At 41.6% G+C, this 17,874-nt stretch overlaps 2 protein-coding genes across 3 annotated transcripts; both read right to left on the bottom strand.

Moving 5' to 3' along the window:
• Positions 1-6,524: 6,524 nt before the first annotated feature.
• On the bottom strand, positions 6,525-9,954 carry LOC4334916 (glyoxylate/hydroxypyruvate reductase HPR3). 2 transcript variants are annotated; one of them, XM_015777987.3, is made up of 2 exons: positions 9,480-9,954; positions 6,525-7,318 (listed from the first exon to the last, which is right to left on the bottom strand). In XM_015777987.3, exons 1-2 carry the CDS (start codon positions 9,906-9,908, stop codon positions 6,797-6,799), a joined length of 951 nt encoding a protein of 316 aa, XP_015633473.1. In that variant the 5' UTR covers positions 9,909-9,954; the 3' UTR covers positions 6,525-6,796. The 2 variants fall into 2 exon arrangements, with proteins under 2 accessions (XP_015633473.1, XP_015633472.1); XM_015777986.3 differs by lacking the exon at positions 9,480-9,954 and adding an exon at positions 7,393-7,894.
• On the bottom strand, positions 9,949-17,616 carry LOC4334915 (glyoxylate/hydroxypyruvate reductase HPR3). Its single transcript, XM_015779151.3, has 2 exons — positions 16,561-17,616; positions 9,949-10,084 (listed from the first exon to the last, which is right to left on the bottom strand). The coding sequence occupies exon 1, from the start codon at positions 17,553-17,555 to the stop codon at positions 16,575-16,577; it is 981 nt and encodes a 326-aa protein (XP_015634637.2). The 5' UTR covers positions 17,556-17,616; the 3' UTR covers positions 9,949-10,084; positions 16,561-16,574.
• Between the last annotated feature and the right edge of the window lie 258 nt (positions 17,617-17,874).

Raw genomic sequence — 17,874 nt, 5'->3', positions numbered from 1 at the left:
TAAATTACTGAGAAGATCATGTACTACTCCATGTGTACAGGATCTGCATTGATGTTAGTGAGTGTGGAGGTGTTCAGATCATATGTGTAAAATTTTGTCGTGTCACATCCGGTATCATATAGTGTGTCGCATAGGGTGTTCGGTCACTAAAAAAACTAATTACAAAATCCGTTAGTAAACCACGAGACGAATTTATTAAGCCTAATTTATCTGTCATTAGCAAATATTTACTATAGCACCACATTGTCAAATCATGGAGCAATTAGGCTTAAAAGATTTGTCTCGCAAATTAGTCGCAATCTATGTAATTAATTATTTTTTTAGCCTATATTTAATACTTTATACAGGTGTTCAAACGTGTTCGATGTGATAGGGTGTAAAATTTGTGTTATGTGTGATCTAAACAGGGCATGTGTTTAGATCTGTCAGCAGTCAGCGCAACACATTTATTATCATAGTTATTTTGGCACCTCTTGGCTCTATTGAATTCATGGGCCTCTCGTTTTGATTTGTTTTTTTGTGACACGTACAACCCATGTGGAAATGCAATTCGAAATGGATTCATATTTAACTTCACCTCGATGCTAAATTGCTACTCCCTCCGTCCTAAAATATAAGCATTTTTTTTACCCTGACACGGTCTACGAGATACTACTTTGACCAATAATATCTATAAAAGTAAGATGTTTTAAATAAAAAGAGTTGCATATTATGATAGTTTGTTTAATGGTAAATCTGGTAACATCAATTTTACATGATTGATCTTTTTTATTTTTTTGTTATTAATGGTCAATGTTTAAAATGTTTGACTTGTCACTATGTTAAAAATGCTTATATTTTAAGACGGAGAAAGTAATTGCAGAAAAAACTCATTATGCATGTCTCATTACAAAATCTGCTTTAACAGTTCGAGAAACTGACTCGCTTAGCGTGGCAAATGTGACATAGGACCAAACAGTCTGTCCGACTCACAATCGTTTGGTAGTATTTTAACTCCTAAATTTAACTTTAAGAATTGGATCTGAAATAAAGTTGTGGAACTGTCTAAACTTCGCTTCACATCTCTAGTTTAGTTTGTAAGAGCACTTCAGCCAGCTCCACTCTCTTTTCGGATAGAGCAAATAATTGTTTAGTTGAACTTTAGCTACAGAAGAAGTCGAGCTAGAGTTAAAGTCGTACCAGACGGATCCTCATGCTTAATCCGGATGGTTAAATCCTCTGACAAATAATTCTCATAGAGCACTATTGGAGAGAGACGCCTTAAAAAAGTTTTAATTTGCCACGAAACCAGGATCATAATATATAGCACTGTCGAATTATATAAGATAGTGTGCGTCCTAGTAATACGGGGCAAATATGCATATTTGTTTAGCAATGATGTATTATCGTAGGATAATGTTCACAGTAACCTGAGATTCTCTCGCCCTCGAGAAACGTAGCATTTGTGTCCACGTACCCACTTATACAGTACGTTGAGCTTAACATCACACTACTATCACACTTTAATCCAAATGCAAATCACGTTGTAATTATTATATGATGTTACCACACTGCCCTAATTCACCCTTTACTGTAGCATGGTTGGCTAAACTGTATGATTAATTGTATGATGAAATCAATGTATGTGCTATAATAAGATCCTACATGTATTGATTAATTTGTGAACCGTAAGTACTGAAGGACCATCTTGGTAACTTGGCGTCTTCTTCAACAACATCGCTTGAGAGATTCTTATTCTCTTATCCCCAACAGTACTTGACTTCTTCTACCTTTTTATTAAGTTCCAAAGAAAAAGAATTAAAGAAAATATCACGCGCTCCACAATTGTCTCGAGGTTGTTCATGAATTGCATCTTCCTAGCGGCAGGGCGGGTCCAGATAAATTCAAAGATATTCTGATGTATATCTAACATCTTTTTAAGAAAATTATATATGTAGTATGTAATATGTATGGATGCGTTTGGCAAATGGGTTATGAGAGATGAGATTGAGAAAAGAAAATGGATGAATGTGATTAAATGAGATGTGAAGAATGGATGGCTAAGATGCAATGTTACCTTGTGGAGGGTGGGATATAATTTCCCTATCCATTTGCCAAACAAAACCTATGTGGTGGCAGTGGTGCATAAAGATCGAATTCAATCAAGAAGCAAATAAATCTATCTTTCCAGACCTGATGGCAGTGGTGCATATTATGGTATAGATAATTGCTGACACTTGTAGTTTCAGCAGCTCAAAAGATCAAAACCCTGTTATAGGAAAAGTTGCATATTATGGTAGATTTATAGATATAACTCAGTTAAATTATAGTATAAAGGAAGCATATTATTACCCAGATGTGAATGGTTCAATATATGTTTTGAAAGGCAGTGGCATTAAGGAAGATAAATTTGGCATTAAACTTGTGAAGTTCAATTACTTGTGTAACAATGGAAGTAATTTGAGTGATGAACCATTTGTTTTAGCATCACAAGCTACACAAGTTTATTATGTTCAAGATACCGCAGAAAAAGATTGGCACGCTGTGGAACAGTCAAAACCAAGAGTTTTCTATGATATGAACATTAAAGACTGACAATGAGGAGGATATACAGCAGTTTTCAGACCAACCTTATAATCTTTACAATGATACTATTGTGACTTGAATTCTCTCGTAAAGGAAAAGAAGTCTCGGCGAAAGAAAAGGCGCTTCGTGCTCCCTCCGTCTGACCACCTTTCCCATCGATTCCGGCGGATCGGTCGCCAGCGATGAGGGAGGGGGTCCAGGTAGTCGGGTATATCCTGTAGTAGGGCTTTCCCTTTCTTTGTTTTTTTTAATTGTTTGTGCAGTTCGACAGGTTGCCGGCGTTGCATCCTCTTGTCTTGGTGCCAAACCATGGATTCTCTTCTTGTTTTAGTTTCCATTTCCATAGATAGAGTGTTAAACCGATGAGGTCGTGTTAGAATTGGACTCAGTTAGTTTCCTTGTTCTGTAAGATAGCCGATCGAGTCGTGTATGAGTCGGGCTTGTTCTTTGTAATCGAACAATAGTTTAATAAAAGACTTTCAGTGCATCACCAACCCTAGTTTTAGTTTCAACAAATTCTTCTTTTTGAGTTTGGGCTGCATCGGTTTCGATCTCCGACTATAAAGTATGTTTCGTCAACTTCTCTTGTATAAGAGGAATTAGTACTTTCTCGGTTAAGTCCAATATACTAGTTAAGCTTCTTCATGCGTTGCTTATCCAATATATTGGCTCGTTCTTAGATTGTTTTGCTTTCTTAGTTAGATTCAATATATAAATCACTCTGTAATTAATTAGCTCGTATAAATATATAAAACTTATTATTAACCTCATACTGTCTCAGTTAAGTCAGATCTTTTAGGTTATAATTTGCTAGTTAGATTTGCTCAAGTGAATAGATTTTATCCGTTGTTTCATCGAAGATTTAGTCGATGAATTATGTATTTATCATGGTTTAAATGTGCTAAATCGGTTAATTTACAAGATTTAGAATAATCGTCTAGTTGCTCTTTTTTATTATCTTCAATTTTATACTGTCTCTGTTAGATCCTATCATTGTGGTTAATAATTATAGATTGCTGTCAATTATATTTAAACTTGTTAAAGCCGATGTTAGTTTATTCCTTCATAAAGAGCAATAATAAGTATCAATTAATTTTGGCATATCGGCCCATATCCAAAAGACATATAATTGTTCAGATTCTATTTTATTACTATCAATCTTATAATGTCTCTAGTACGATCTATCAATATTGGTCGTAATACAATTAGATAATTTACAATTATATCACATCTAAGTTTCAGGCGATGTTCTTTTCAACTTATTATATCTAAAACTAGGTGAAACCCCGCGCATTGCTGCGAGAATTTAGTATGAAGATATACATTGAAACATTATGTGAATTATGTTGGATTATAATTTAACATGTTTGTGTTTGAAAAGCTCTTAAATTATAAAAACTATAAAGATATAGCATGTTTGCATGATGTTTAAATGTGATGATTGTTAGTGGATGATGATGTGGCATCTTTGCATGAAGATATACATTGAAACATTATGTGAATTATGTTGGATGATAATTTAACATGTTTGTATTTGAAAAGCTCTTAAATTATAAAAACTATAAAGATATAGCATGTTTGCATGATGCTTAAACGTGATGATTGTTAGTGGATGATGATGTGACATCTTGTTAATTAGTGGATGATGATGTGGCATCTTAAGCTCTTAAATTATAAAAACTATAAAGATATAGCATGCTTGCATGATGTTTAAATGTGATGATTGTTAGTGGATGATGATGTGACATCTTGTTAATTAGTGGATGATGATGTGGCATCTTTGCATGTTAAGTTTAAGGAGTTAGTGTGGGATAACTTTATAGTAAGATAGGATTCATCAGTTATAGCTGTTGATCTGGGACTCTATGAGAATCATTTGGGCACACGATACTATATTGGCCTTGTGGTCAATTGTCTCCTCGATCTAACCTTTTCATTACTATCTTGTTAGTTTCAAGATTAAACTTACTGGCACGCCCTGAACTCGACTGATAGGACCTGTACTAGAGTCAAGCAAATCTATCACACCTTCGTGTGAACGACGAATTTATCATCAACACCAACGCACCAAGCCTCTGCCAGATCTGCCATACCGCTCCTCCTCATCGTCGAGTAGCCATCGCCGCTCCTCATCCTCGTCGTAGAGCCACATGAGGAGGACTATAAGAGGATGGTGAGGAGAGCTCTACTTTGGGCTCCAGTGAGAGAGAGGAGAGGGAGAGGATAAGGAAAGAGTAGTGAGAATTTTGGGAACATCGTGTATTGGTCAGTTTGGCTCATAAGAACATTTTTTTTCTTTTTCCTAAATGAAACTTTAATAGTGTAGTGAAAACAGTGTCATACGGTAATTTCGATTTTGAGAGAACTTGAGATGTTGTCTAATCTGGGAGCATGGTCACATTAAAATGTTTAATACTAATTTATTACTTGAAGGGATATATATATATATGATACCCCTCTAAATTCCAATGTTATTTTTTATTGTCATGTGTTTGTGGGGGGTTGGGAGGAGGGGGCGGGGGGCTGAATTCTGGAAGTAACCTCGTGAGGGCAGGGCCCAATGTTTGTCAAGGACAAAAGGATTGTGGGGACCCAAAGTGGGTAAATCTAATATCAGCAGGTCTACGATGTAAAAAAATTTAGAGCATGAAATATATCTCTACTATTATAAAAATTTAAAATGTTTTTGGCGTCGTCCGACTGAGTCTCCATGCCTTTTTTTCCGTACGTCGTCCGATTGAGTCTTCATGCCTTTTTTTTTTCATCCGACAAAACAGTATGTTTGTGTAGTTCGAAACGGGTTTTGGTGTATAAACACCAAAAACAACTGATTAGTCCAAATAATCAGTTGATTAGTAGCTAATTACTCGATTAAGACGTTTAATATTTTTTTTTCTATTTGATCGGTGGGCCTAAAGGGAGCAACCCAAATAAGCTATCAACCATATATATACAGTATGCTCTATGTTTGTGCTTACAGTGCTAGGTTCCCAGATCATCCAATGATTTATCTCTGTAGTATGGTATTTTTATATATCTCTATCTCTACTATTATAAAAATTAAAGATGTTTTTGCTGGTACTTTAGTACGTCATCCGTGTATAAGTCGGTTTTTAAGTTCATTCGTTTTCGGAAATACAGATTTGTATTTAAATTGGGTTTTAAATTCATTCACCTTTGGAAATACAAGAGGAGTCATATAAGAAATCTCTTTAAAAAAAACTCGCATGCTAACTTAAAATGATCGGACTCCTAATTATAGCTCATGTTTTTTCTAGAAAAATATATATCCAAGCGAATTCTTCCAATGAAACTATTATAAAAATTGAAGATGTTTTTGCCGGTACTTTGGTACGTTATCCGTGTATGAGTCGGTTTTTAAGTTAATACAATTTTAGAAATACAAATATGTATTTAAGTCGGATTTTAAATTCGTTTGTTTTTTGAAATACAGGAGCAGTCGTATAAGAAATCTCTTTATAGAAACTTATATGCTAACTTGAGACGATCAACTCCTAATTGCAGCTTATGATTTTCTAGAAAAAATAATATGTATTCAAGCGAATTCTCACAATGAATTTCACCTTAACTAAACCATGTAATAATAATAAAATTAAAATAGCCTTCATCCATTGCAATGCATGGGTATTTTTTTCTAGTCAAGTAAAAAAATTTGACTTCCAAACATGCCAATAGTTTTACCATTATGTTGGCTTTATAGTTTTCACTAATTTTAGGAATTGGGAAGTGAATGTGTTTATATTCCTTAAATACTGTACGAGACAAAAATAGTCCAAAGCCATTGGCAGACAAAGCAATACGAGCTGCCCTTGAGAGCCTGCCGGTCTTCTTGCTCGCATTCAGATTTTCCTTTTTTTTGGGGGGGGTTGGGGGGGAGGGGGGGGCGTGGTTGGTGAGATGCAATTATACATTTGCATTACCTAAAGAAAATTAAGACATTGAATAATACTCCACAAGAATGGAGTATTGATTGAGTTTACTCTGATGTGTGTTACAACAACAAGATACAGGGCTGCTTGCAAATCAGTGAACACAACAATGTGTAATCATCTCAGATTATCCTCCCAATTTATGTATGATTGGCTCAGATCGAAATCGCAGCATATGCATACATACAAACATGAATAAGCAACAACTTGTCCCTTGTTATTTTTCAGGTTGAGAATGCAGGTTGAGGTTCAGAAACTGAGTGTACTTGTTTGTAGTACGTTCAGAGCTGCACTTGGCTGACGAGAGGCTTCCCGGAGAAGAAGGCGTCAAGGTTGGCCTTGACGACGTCGACGACGCCTTGGATGGACTCCGGCGTGATCACCGCGCGGTGGTCCGACAGCACGACGTTGTCCATCCCCCACAGCTCCGGCGGCACCTCCGGCTCGTTCTCGTACACGTCCAGCCCGGCGCCGCCGAGCACCCCTTCCCGCAGGCACCTCACCAGCTCGGCCTCGTCCACCAGCCCGCCGCGCCCCACGTTCACCAGCACGCCGCCCTTCCCCAGCGCCTCCATCACCTCCCGGCCCACCATGCGCCGCGTCTCCTCCGTCAGCGCGCAGCTCAGCACCAGCACGTCGCTCTCCGCGGCGAGCTCCCGCACGCTGGGGTAAAACTTGTACGGCGCCGACGCCTTCGGTGACCTCGAGTTGTAGGCGATCACGCAGCCGAACGCCGCCAGCCGCCGCGCCACCAGGCCGCCGATGCTTCCCAGCCCCACGATCCCCACCCGCTTGCCGCTCACCTGCGAGAGAGAGAGATCATCGGATTAGCATTTCGATTCACCTCGATTTTCTTTCCACCCAAATCTGCAAGAACCTTGCTCGCGAGAGGGTAATCGCCGGCGGCGGCGGCCCAGGCGCCGCGCCTGACGTACGCGTCGGCGGCAGCGACTCGGCGGAGCACGGCCACGAGCAGGCCGACGGCGTAGTCTGCGGCGTCGGCGGAGAACGCGTTCTGGGCATTGGTGACCGCGATCCCGCGGCGGCGGCATGCGCCGAGGTTGATGTGGTCGACGCCCGCGGACGACGCCACCACCAGCTCGAGCGCCGGGAGCGCGTCGATTTGTGCGGCGGTCACGGCAGGGAGGTCCACGGTGAGGAGCGCCCTCGCGGAGGCGGCGGCGGCCTCGTCGGCGTCCGCGGCGGGAAGGAGGCGGTAGCTGGGTGCGAGCTCCTGCTCGAACTCCGGGATGAGAGGGTCGGCCAAGAGCACGATCGGTTTGGACGAAGAACCGTCTTGGGTCGCCGGCGGCGCCATATCCGGCGAGGCGGCGACGGTGGGTGGCGGTGAGGGAGAAGGAGAAAGTCAGTGTACAGATAAGTGGGGGCAGGGTAGAGATGTGGGCTAATTTGTGTCATTCCTACAAAAAAAAGAAAACTCCAATTTACTCCCCTGAAACTTTTTAATTTGATCAGATTTTTTTTCATTTTACCTGTAAACCATAATAATTTGATCAGATTGTTTTTTTCATTTTACCTGTAAACCATAATAGCCATCTCTATTATAAAAATTGCTCTAATAGACTTACGGTAGCTCATATCCAAACCTCCGACGGCAGTTTGGGTGGACAAGAGGAGAAAGTTAGTGAGGTGGATGAATAAGGGTGTGTTTGAGGAGAAGAGGATTAAAGAGATTGACAAGATACGCAAAACGAGGTGAGCCATTAGCTCATGATTAATTAAGTATTAACTATTTTAAATTTTAAAAATAGATTGATATGATTTTTTAAAGCAACTTTCCTATAGAAATTTTTTTTAAAAAAAACGCATCATTTAGTAGTTTGAAAAGCGTGCGCGCGGAAAACGAGACTCAATCTCCCCTATCACCCTGGAACGAATAGAGCCTAAGAGCAAGTTTAATAGTATAGCCAACTATTAGCTCCAATTCATCTATAGCCAATCTAATAGCTTATCCATACAATAGTCATATACTACACTATTAATACCTGGTCCCATTTGTCATATACACACTGCGTCTTAGAGTCTGTGCTACAGCTGGCTACAAATCTGTAGCCCGCTGCTCTTTTCTTTTTTTATTTATCTTCTTAAAATATGTTTGCAGCTGGCTTATAGTCTGCTATTGTATCTGCTCTAAGTGGACCAGGGTGAAGAGGACGAAATGAGCAAAGCTTAAGAGGAGATAGGTGGGCTAAGCTCGATCTTAATCTATCTTAAACACTATCATAATTTTGGGCCAGCAAGTCATTAATGGAAAAATATGATTTTTTTTTTCATTTTTACTTTAAATTTGGATTCACATTGTCTTATGACACAATGTGTTAGATGGAGCCGATTTCAAATATGTTATTTTAGATGTAGGTGATAAGGGATTAAAAAAACACCCATCCTATAGCTCCCAAAACGACCCCCAATACTAGTGAGAGCAGATTGAAGGAGGCCTGAATCAGTTGAAGGATGACCCATCTAGGATGACATGGCAAATTTTATGAAGAGTTTGGAATATAATGACATATTTGAAGGACCTGTAATTTTTGGGCCCAAATATTTTTAGATGGTCCCATTCCAAAATTACTGAAATTCTCATTTTTTATCCTGGAAAGTTCGGTATTTCCTCAGCCACTAATAATGCAAGTTATACTTTGGATGAGTTTACAAGTAAACGTTGAACTGCTACATGAAAAGAGGAGAGAAAATTTCTGACGGTTTGTGAATGACTGACTCATGAATTAAGGCTGCAATAAATAGCGTGATTGGATCGTTCCTCCGATCCAATAATTACAGTACATTAGTTAGGCTGTATTTAATTCAGCGGTTTGAATTTTAGTTGAAATTGAAAATATTGTAACTGAAAAATTATGTGTATATGAAAGTTGATGTGATGGAAAATTACTGAAGTTTGGATCCAAACTTTATACGTAAACACAGCCTTAATTAATGAATTACCTTGGTCGCGAGAGGGTAGTCACCGTCCGCCGCCCACCTGCCTCGCCGGAGGTAGGCCTCGGCGGCGGCCACGCGGCGAAGCACGGCGACGACGAGCCCGACCGCGTAGTCCGCCACGTCGGGGGCAAACACCTCGCCGGCGTTGGTGACGCTGATCCCGCGGCGGCGGCACGCGTCGAGGTCGATGTGGTCAACGCCGGTGGACGTGGCCACCACGATCTCCAGCTTGGGGAGCCTAGCCACGAGATCTGCGGACACAGGCGTCAGAGCCGGCACGAGCACGGCCCTCGCCTCTGCTGCGTTGCCCTCGTCGGCGTCGGCGGCAAGCACGAAGCGGAAGCGGCCGTCCAGCGCGGCAGCGAACTCCGGGTAGAGCGGCCGCAGCAGGATCACCAGCGGCTTCCCGGCGTCGGGCGATGGCGCCACCATCTTCTCCTCCACTTTGGGAATTGTGAATTGGAATTGGAATTGGGATAGCTCTGCTCACCTCACCAGCACCAGGTAAGGCTGTGGTCGATTGTTTTTTGGAAGACTGATTCGATGGCGTCATACACAGCTGGTACACAATCAGGCAGAGGATTTGGTATTCCACCTCTGTGTTTTACCTATAGAAAGCAGTATTCTCTTTTTTAAATTAAACATAGTACAAACACAGACTCACAATACACATACACCAACCCATATGAACACGCACACACACTCTACATGATAAGCAACTTCTAAAGACTGAGTCATCAAATCTTGATATTGATAAAGCCATCATGAGCATCTCGCTATCTACAATTACGTCGTCTACTAGTGAAAAAAATAGTTAGCCGTAATTGTGAACACTAGGGGTGAAGCTAACATCAAAAAAGGGGGCGGGGCGCACTACCATTAAAAATCTAGAAAATTTCAGTACAACACTGTACATTCTAGCATCAATTGAGTGAGAAATTAGAAATTTGGAGGGTTCATGTGCACCCCCCCCCAAAAAAAAAGAATATAGCTTCGCCGCTGAACACCCATGTTAATTCTAGGACTTATACTGGGTAGGCCGATTCTATTAAAAGAAACCTAACTAGTTGAGCTACACCCACTTCATCATGTACAAAGTTGTTAACTTTAATACTAAAACATTCGATAATTTGTTTTATCACAAATTTAGTATAAATATGAAAAATAGTAGTCATATAAAGACAATAAAATAAATGAAAACAATTTCTGTCGCTGAAGAAGACACTAGCAGCAAGAAAGACGGATGCACTGTAACATCCTGAAAATTCAAGACAATAAAAATCACTAAAATTTTGAATTTTTTTTTTAAAAACATTTGCATCATGCTGGTTGTTATGATTGCTATTGCTTGCCAAACCGTAAGTGATCACAAAGAAAGTAAAGTAAGGATCTAAAATTTAAGTAATAGATAAATTTACAAGAATATAATATTGTTAATCCTACAAATAATTATGCACAAGATAGTTAAGTCAAATATTAATTTCTATTACAAATTACAAATCAGGTATTAAATATTCGAACCATGATTGATAGCTTGATGTCACAATTAGCTAAAGAAATTGTAAGATTAAATCTAATTCATTTGAATCGAATCTCACATGAAATATAAGAACACATGAAATGATGATCACCACTATAGTGATCGTGTTTATAAATAAGTAATTCACCGGAATATATAGATTGATACTTGCAACATGTCGCCGAGTTACTCATGACATGAAAATCACTCATATAAAATAATGGTCATATAAATAAATTAATCCTTATATATAAACAAGAATATATGAGTGTTTAAAATTAGATTAATGTTGTACCGAGTCTTAATATACTATTTATAGAATAAATAGATTCAACCTAACCGTGTAAAATATATTGCTATAAGTTCATTCAATGTGCTATTGTAATAATAAGGGCCACACTAGGATATTTTAGTACCCTCAAAGCCTCCAAAATTATCTAGGCTAATTTTAGAATTAGACCTCATTTAAATAATATAATAGAAAAATATATATGAGAATAAAATATGGGTAATATTAAAATTTGGTAAACTTTCATCTAAATTAAAACATATATTGGGTAAACCTCATTTATGTAAAAATTAGGATTTATAGAATGAAATTTATACAAGGGATAAACTAAAATCGGGTTAAATAAAAAATGGCACTGTTCATTGCACTCTAGGTGCTCGACGTGGTCCCTGGCTCTATTTTCCCCTCCTCAGCCTCCTCAGCCGCGCGCGCCTGGCTGCCTCGCGCCCCGCGCCACGCCGCCCGCGTCGCGTCGCCGCTGCCGCGCCGTCGCCGCTCGTCCGTCTCATCATCGCCTCGCGCCCCGCGCCCACGCGCCGCTCGTCCGTCGCTCCGCCGCCTCGCGCCCCGCACCGCGTCGTCATCGCCTCACCGTCGCCGTCGCGCCGAGCCCCGTGCCGCGCCGCGCCGAGCTCCGCGCCGCGCCGTCGCGTCGCCGCTGTCACCACCTGCTGCCGCGTGCGCGTTCCATCGCCGCCTCGCGCCGTGCCGCTGCCGCGCCGCGCGCCGTCCCGTCGCCTCGCGCCGCGTGCCCGCTGCCTCGCGCCCCGCGCCGCTGCCACGTGCCGTGCCGCCTTGCGCCCCCAGCCGCGCCGCGCCGTCGTCATCTCCACCCGCGCGCCGCGCGCCGTCACATCGCCGCCGTCGCCTCACCCCCCCTCCACCGCCCTTCCCTTCTCTTCCCTCTCCCCCTTATCCTCTCTTTCCCCTATAAAAGCCCACCATCCTCCCCTCTCCCCACTCCATCCCCTCCATCCTCCACGCGTCGCCGTCGTCGTGCCGCCGCGCCGCCACCTTCGAGCCGCCGCGCCACCGCGCTGTGCCGCGCCGTGCACCGTCGTCGCCACCGCCGCCATCGGTGAGCCGCTGCCTTTTCCCCCCTGTTTTGTCGCCGTGCCGCTGGGTAGAGAGAGAGCAGAGAGAGAGGGAGGAAGGGAGAAGCCGAGAGAGAAGAAAGGGAAAAAGAAAGAGAGGAGAGAAAGAAAAGAGAGAAAAAGAGAAAAAGAAAAGGGGAAAGAGAAAGAAAAGAAAAGGAAAAGAGAGAAAAAGAGAAAAAGAAAAGGGAAAAGAGAAAAGAAAAGAAAAAGGAAAGGGAGAAAAAGGAAAAGGAAATAAATAGGAAATTAGAGGGAGTTTGGGGAAGTTTAGAAAATTTAAAATAATTAGAATTTAATTATAGATTAATTATAGTCGTAGAATTGCAAAATTTAATATAAATTATGGATTATTCTTGGTAATTTCTATGAGAAATCAATTCGCGGTAGTAATTTAGATGTGATTAATAACTAGACAAATAGATGAATTCTTATAGATTATTATAGATTATTTTTGGGTAATCCCTATAAGTAATCGATTCACGGTAGAAATTCGGATTTAGTTACTAGGGATTTTAGCCGTGTATTATATTTAATCATTTAGTCATAGACTAAATTAAATCATATAATATTTCTAGGATTTCGTTCGATATTTAGCTCCAATTTGAGTGAAACTTGAACCTAAATTCATCTAAATTCATAAGCTTTCCAATGATATATAATTCACTATTTGATAAAATATATTTATAAATATTAAATAATTAATATCAAGATGATGCATAATAGTCAACTTAAAAATATGCTAATAAATAAAATTAGTATTGTACAGTAGAGTGGATGTAATAATATTTGTCTCTAACATGTCTTGCCACTGTAACAACCACACAAACTAATTTTATGTGATGTCTCAAATGAATGGATGTATAGGAAAATACTACTACTTATTTAATATTCGATGGCCATGGCTTATAGATTATTTAAATCAAGTATAGCCTTATGATTATGTAACTAAAATATAAACACACATAGATGAATCTTTAACCTGTTTAGGAAAATAATAACAGAGCTAGATGTGGAGGAATCACTAAGTAAATTAATCGATGCAATACCATATAGAATAGCATATATATGCCTAAATTGATTACCACTTATTAGTAACCCAATAGAACCAGTGCTTAAACTTGTCGCATCACATATACAATATCGCTCATAAAAACTAGCTAATGTATAATTAAACTACAATATATTCAGGAATCACTTGGAGCATTGGGTAGTACACTTTCTAAATAAGCTCATGTACAGTAGGCGACCAAAACCTTATACGTTGTTGCACACATATATTGTACATCCCATTATAGTTATACAATTAATTTATCTTTTTCATATATTAAACTAGGGAGTATATAACAAACATGAATAGTAGATAAGTACTAATTATAAATCTTGACCTCATATGTTCATAGTTCAATTGTAACTCCGGATTGTTCATTAAGAGATAATCTGTAACTATAATATTATAAACTTCCCGAATTTAACATATAGAGCATGGATAATTATTAGCCCCTTTATAATTTATAATGGCAAGTAAAATATGTTCATAATTAAAGTAAAGCTTCCATCAATAAAATAATAATACAAATAATTCACTGTAATTGTTTGATTGATCCTAAATCCATCTAACAACAGAACCTCTAGTATATAACCGTCCTATTTAGATAGATGCATGCTTAGCCATAATCCTTCCATAAGCCATTTGATAGACTAAACCACCGATTAGCCAAATATATATGTATCCCATAAATGCTATGTTGGTTAACTCCTAAATAGGCCACGTTGATAATAGAAAGATTAAGAAACCTTAGCCCCTAGCGTGATTGGAATCCATTAGCAAACACGAATAGTACATTTTGTTGCGCATATTTGATTGTTGTTTGAATATTGGTTTTTCTCGCGTATTATAGACCTTGTGTATCGGTTAGTCGTGAGGCAACGTCTGCAACTTCCAGGAGGTGAAGGTTGATCAAGATTATATCAATAATAAGGATTATCCTGAGCAAGGCAAGTCATCACTATTCCTTGAACATGTTGATCCTAATTGCGAAATTATTTTGTTTACAAATAAAATTGCATGCAATGATGAACATCCTACTTGTGATTATGCCATGCCTTGATTATTGTTTACCCTTAAAATCCTTGTACCCATGATTACGTATGAGTCCCTAGTCAATTATGACAATTGCTTAGAAATGCTATTCTAGAATCATACATACTCATATTTATCAAATGCTATATGCTTGGGCAATTACCTTTGGGAAGGTAATTGAGATGCGGCATGTGGAGACATGAGCGCCACATTGCCATGATGTTGATGACATGATTTGTGAAAGGAGAAATAAAATTAAATAACTGTTTTCGACTGGGGCGGACGGAGGATTTGGGTGGTATCTGGAAAAGGCTAGTACCGTCCCCGGTCAATTAAGGACCGAGCAATGAAGTTAAGCATGAAACGACCCCCGTACAACCGTACTTCTCGAATGGGTATAGACCTAGCGGATTAGATAGCCGAGCGGAGGCAGTATCCCTGCATAGATGGTTCACCCCTGAGTGAGGCAGGTGCGCTACAATGGGACAGCCGTTGAGGTAGGGCCGAGAGAGGCGTGCCCTACATCGGTGTCGCCATTGGTAGGACTGCCATGAGTGTGTGAGAGAGAGAACTTAACTTGAACCATAATTTAATATGCGTGTGAGACTTCTCTTTCCCGGGAGCGCCAGAACTCCTCTCACTGCTAGAAACATGGACGCCTAGAGTGCATGAGGATTTAAGTTCATGGAGCGGGTACTGCCAATGCGAGGTTATCGAAAAGCTTTGCCGTGACGCGTCTCATGTGTTGGGACGAGGCTCATGTGTTGGGCAGTCGCGGAGTGCGGGTAAAGTGTACATCCACTGCAGTGTGAGTAAACCAAATATATTCGAATAGCCGTGCTCGCGGTTATTGAGCACCGGGACATGTATTACACTTGGCTAGACTCTAAATTCTTAACTTGTGGGGAATGGGATATTGCATGATGAATTTTATGCTGATGAAGCCACATCCCGAGAGGAGGGAAGGTGGACATCCTCAGAAAACCATGACGATTCAATGGCGGGAAGCTATCCTTGGGATCACAATGGATGGTGGACAGAACCGTCGTTGTTTAAAGTGAACACTGGTACTAAAATTTGATCAGTCTATGCTAGGTTTTAGGCTTGTGAAAAGAATTGTAAAATTAGCTTTATGCAAAAGGACCTGAAGCCATTCCTTGAAATACCCTCTATCATATGCATTGTTATTGTGGTGGCTTGCTGAGTACGGTTGGTACTCACCCTTGCTATTTATATATCTTTTAGGAGAGTGTTGAAGAGAAGCCCTTGTCGGTACGCTTGCGTATCCCACAAGATGATCGGAGTGCGGTCTTGTTCTAGGTCTCGTTCCCCAGTCGACTGCCTGTGGCATGTTAACCGGGCCCTTATATTATTTTGTCTTCCGCTGTTATTCTCTGATAGTTGTTGGCCTACCTGGCCCTAATGTAAGTATTTAACACTTTTAGCCTAAGTTCATTCGTGATATGTTATGATCCAACTATGTATGTGTGTACCAACTACTGATCCAGGGATTGGTACGGATAAACACAGAAGATTTCCGATTTCCAAAATCGGGGGTCTACATGCACAAATCTTGTGCATAGATCGACAGGTGGTCAATTTTTTCACTCACCTAATGAATAACAAAGTGAAATAAAATTTCACTATTCTGCAGAATGTATAATAGATTAACCTTCTAATGGTCTTTTAGAAAAGATAAATTAAGATAGTTGATTCATTTAAGTAATAAAATTGTATCTCTTCTCTGCATAGGTAGACCACACAGAATGAATAATGATTAGTAAGAGCTTGTTCGGCGTGGAGGAATTTCAACATATATGAATTGAAGTGAAAGAATAGTAATGCATATCCACATTAATCCATAGAAAATTTTTCAAAAGGTATAGTTGATGAAATTCTTTTTTATGTTTTCTCTCTATAACTTACCGGAAATGGTTTTTTTATTTGTCTATACTTTATTCATACGAAACGAATGATACTCACAATAATCAATCCGTAGGAATCTACATCCTTTGCTTTTCCTCCAAAACGAAACTAGGCCCTAAAACATTTTATAGCAATAATGATGATAATAAGAATAAGTCAATTGTTGGACTAACAGGGCAAGTGTGCGTCACTCCGAGGCTTCCACTCGCGTAAGCAGCGGCTCGCCGGCGAAGAACGCGTCGAGGTTGGCGAGGACGACGCGGCTCAGGTCGGCCATGGATTCCGGGGTGAAGATGGCCTGGTGCGGGGTGAGCACCACGTTGTCCATGGCCCACAGCTCCGGCGGCACGTTGGGCTCGTCGTCGAACACTTCCAACCCCGCGCCGGCGACCCTGCCCTCCGCCAGCGCGCGCACCAGCTCCGCCTCGTCGACGTTGGCGCCGCGCGCCACGTTCACGACCACGCCGCGCTCCCCCAGCGCGTCCAGCACGCCCCGGTCCACGATGCGCCGCGTCTCCGCCGTCAGCGCGCACGCCACGACGAGCACGTCGGAGCTCGCGGCGAGGTCGGTGGCGGTCGGGAAGTAGGCGTAGGCCACGTCCTCCCTTCGCCGGCGGTTGTGGTAGGAGACGACGCAGCCGAACGCCTCCAGTCTCCTCGCGATCGCCGACCCTATGCTGCCGAGGCCGATGATGCCGACGCGCCTCCCGCCGATCTTGGATCCGAGGGGGAGGAAATCGCCGCCGCGCTGCTCCGGACAGAGGCCGCGCCGGACGAAGCGGTCTCCGGCGGAGACGTGGCGGAGAACGTCGAGCAGGAGGCCGACAGCGTAGTCGGCGACGTCGGTGGAGTAGATCCCGCCGGCGTTGGCGACCTGCACGCCGCGGCGCGCGCACTCGCGGAGGTCGATGTGGTTGGTCCCGGCGCTGACGGTGATGATGCAGCGGAGGGAGGGGACGGCGTCGAGCAGCTCGGCGCCGACGGGGATGGGCCCGCCGCCGAAGACGAGGACGACGCGAGGTGGGTCGGCGTGGGCGGCCACGGCGGCGAGGAAGGCGTGGATGGGAAGCGCGGAGGCGTAGAAGTCGAGGAGGCGGAATCGGTGGGCGACGTCGGTGAAGGTGCCCGGGAACAGCCGGCACAGCAAGAGCACCGGCGGCGACGACATTTCTCTTTCTTTTTTTTTGGTGATTTGTTGCTTTCTTTTTGGGTGGTTTCGGGCATCGACCATGCCATTTGTTGCGATGCGATATGCGACATTTTTGCTGTAGCGATCATGACCTGATAACTGACATCCTTAAAAGAAAATGGAAATGTCCCTTAAACTGTTCAATTAAACTTTGAAGTCGGGTGTTCAATCGCCTTAGACACTGTAAGATGATGGTTTTGCGGAGTGTTTTTTTTTTCTGATTTACATATATATTGGATGAGTTTCATTCCGTGATATATAAATTGGACATATATGTTAAAATCTCTACCTAAATCTT

Source organism: Oryza sativa, chromosome 4 (assembly GCF_034140825.1).
Source record: "Oryza sativa Japonica Group chromosome 4, ASM3414082v1".
NCBI lineage: Eukaryota > Viridiplantae > Streptophyta > Magnoliopsida > Poales > Poaceae > Oryza > Oryza sativa.
This window is presented reverse-complemented; position numbering and strand designations above follow the sequence as displayed.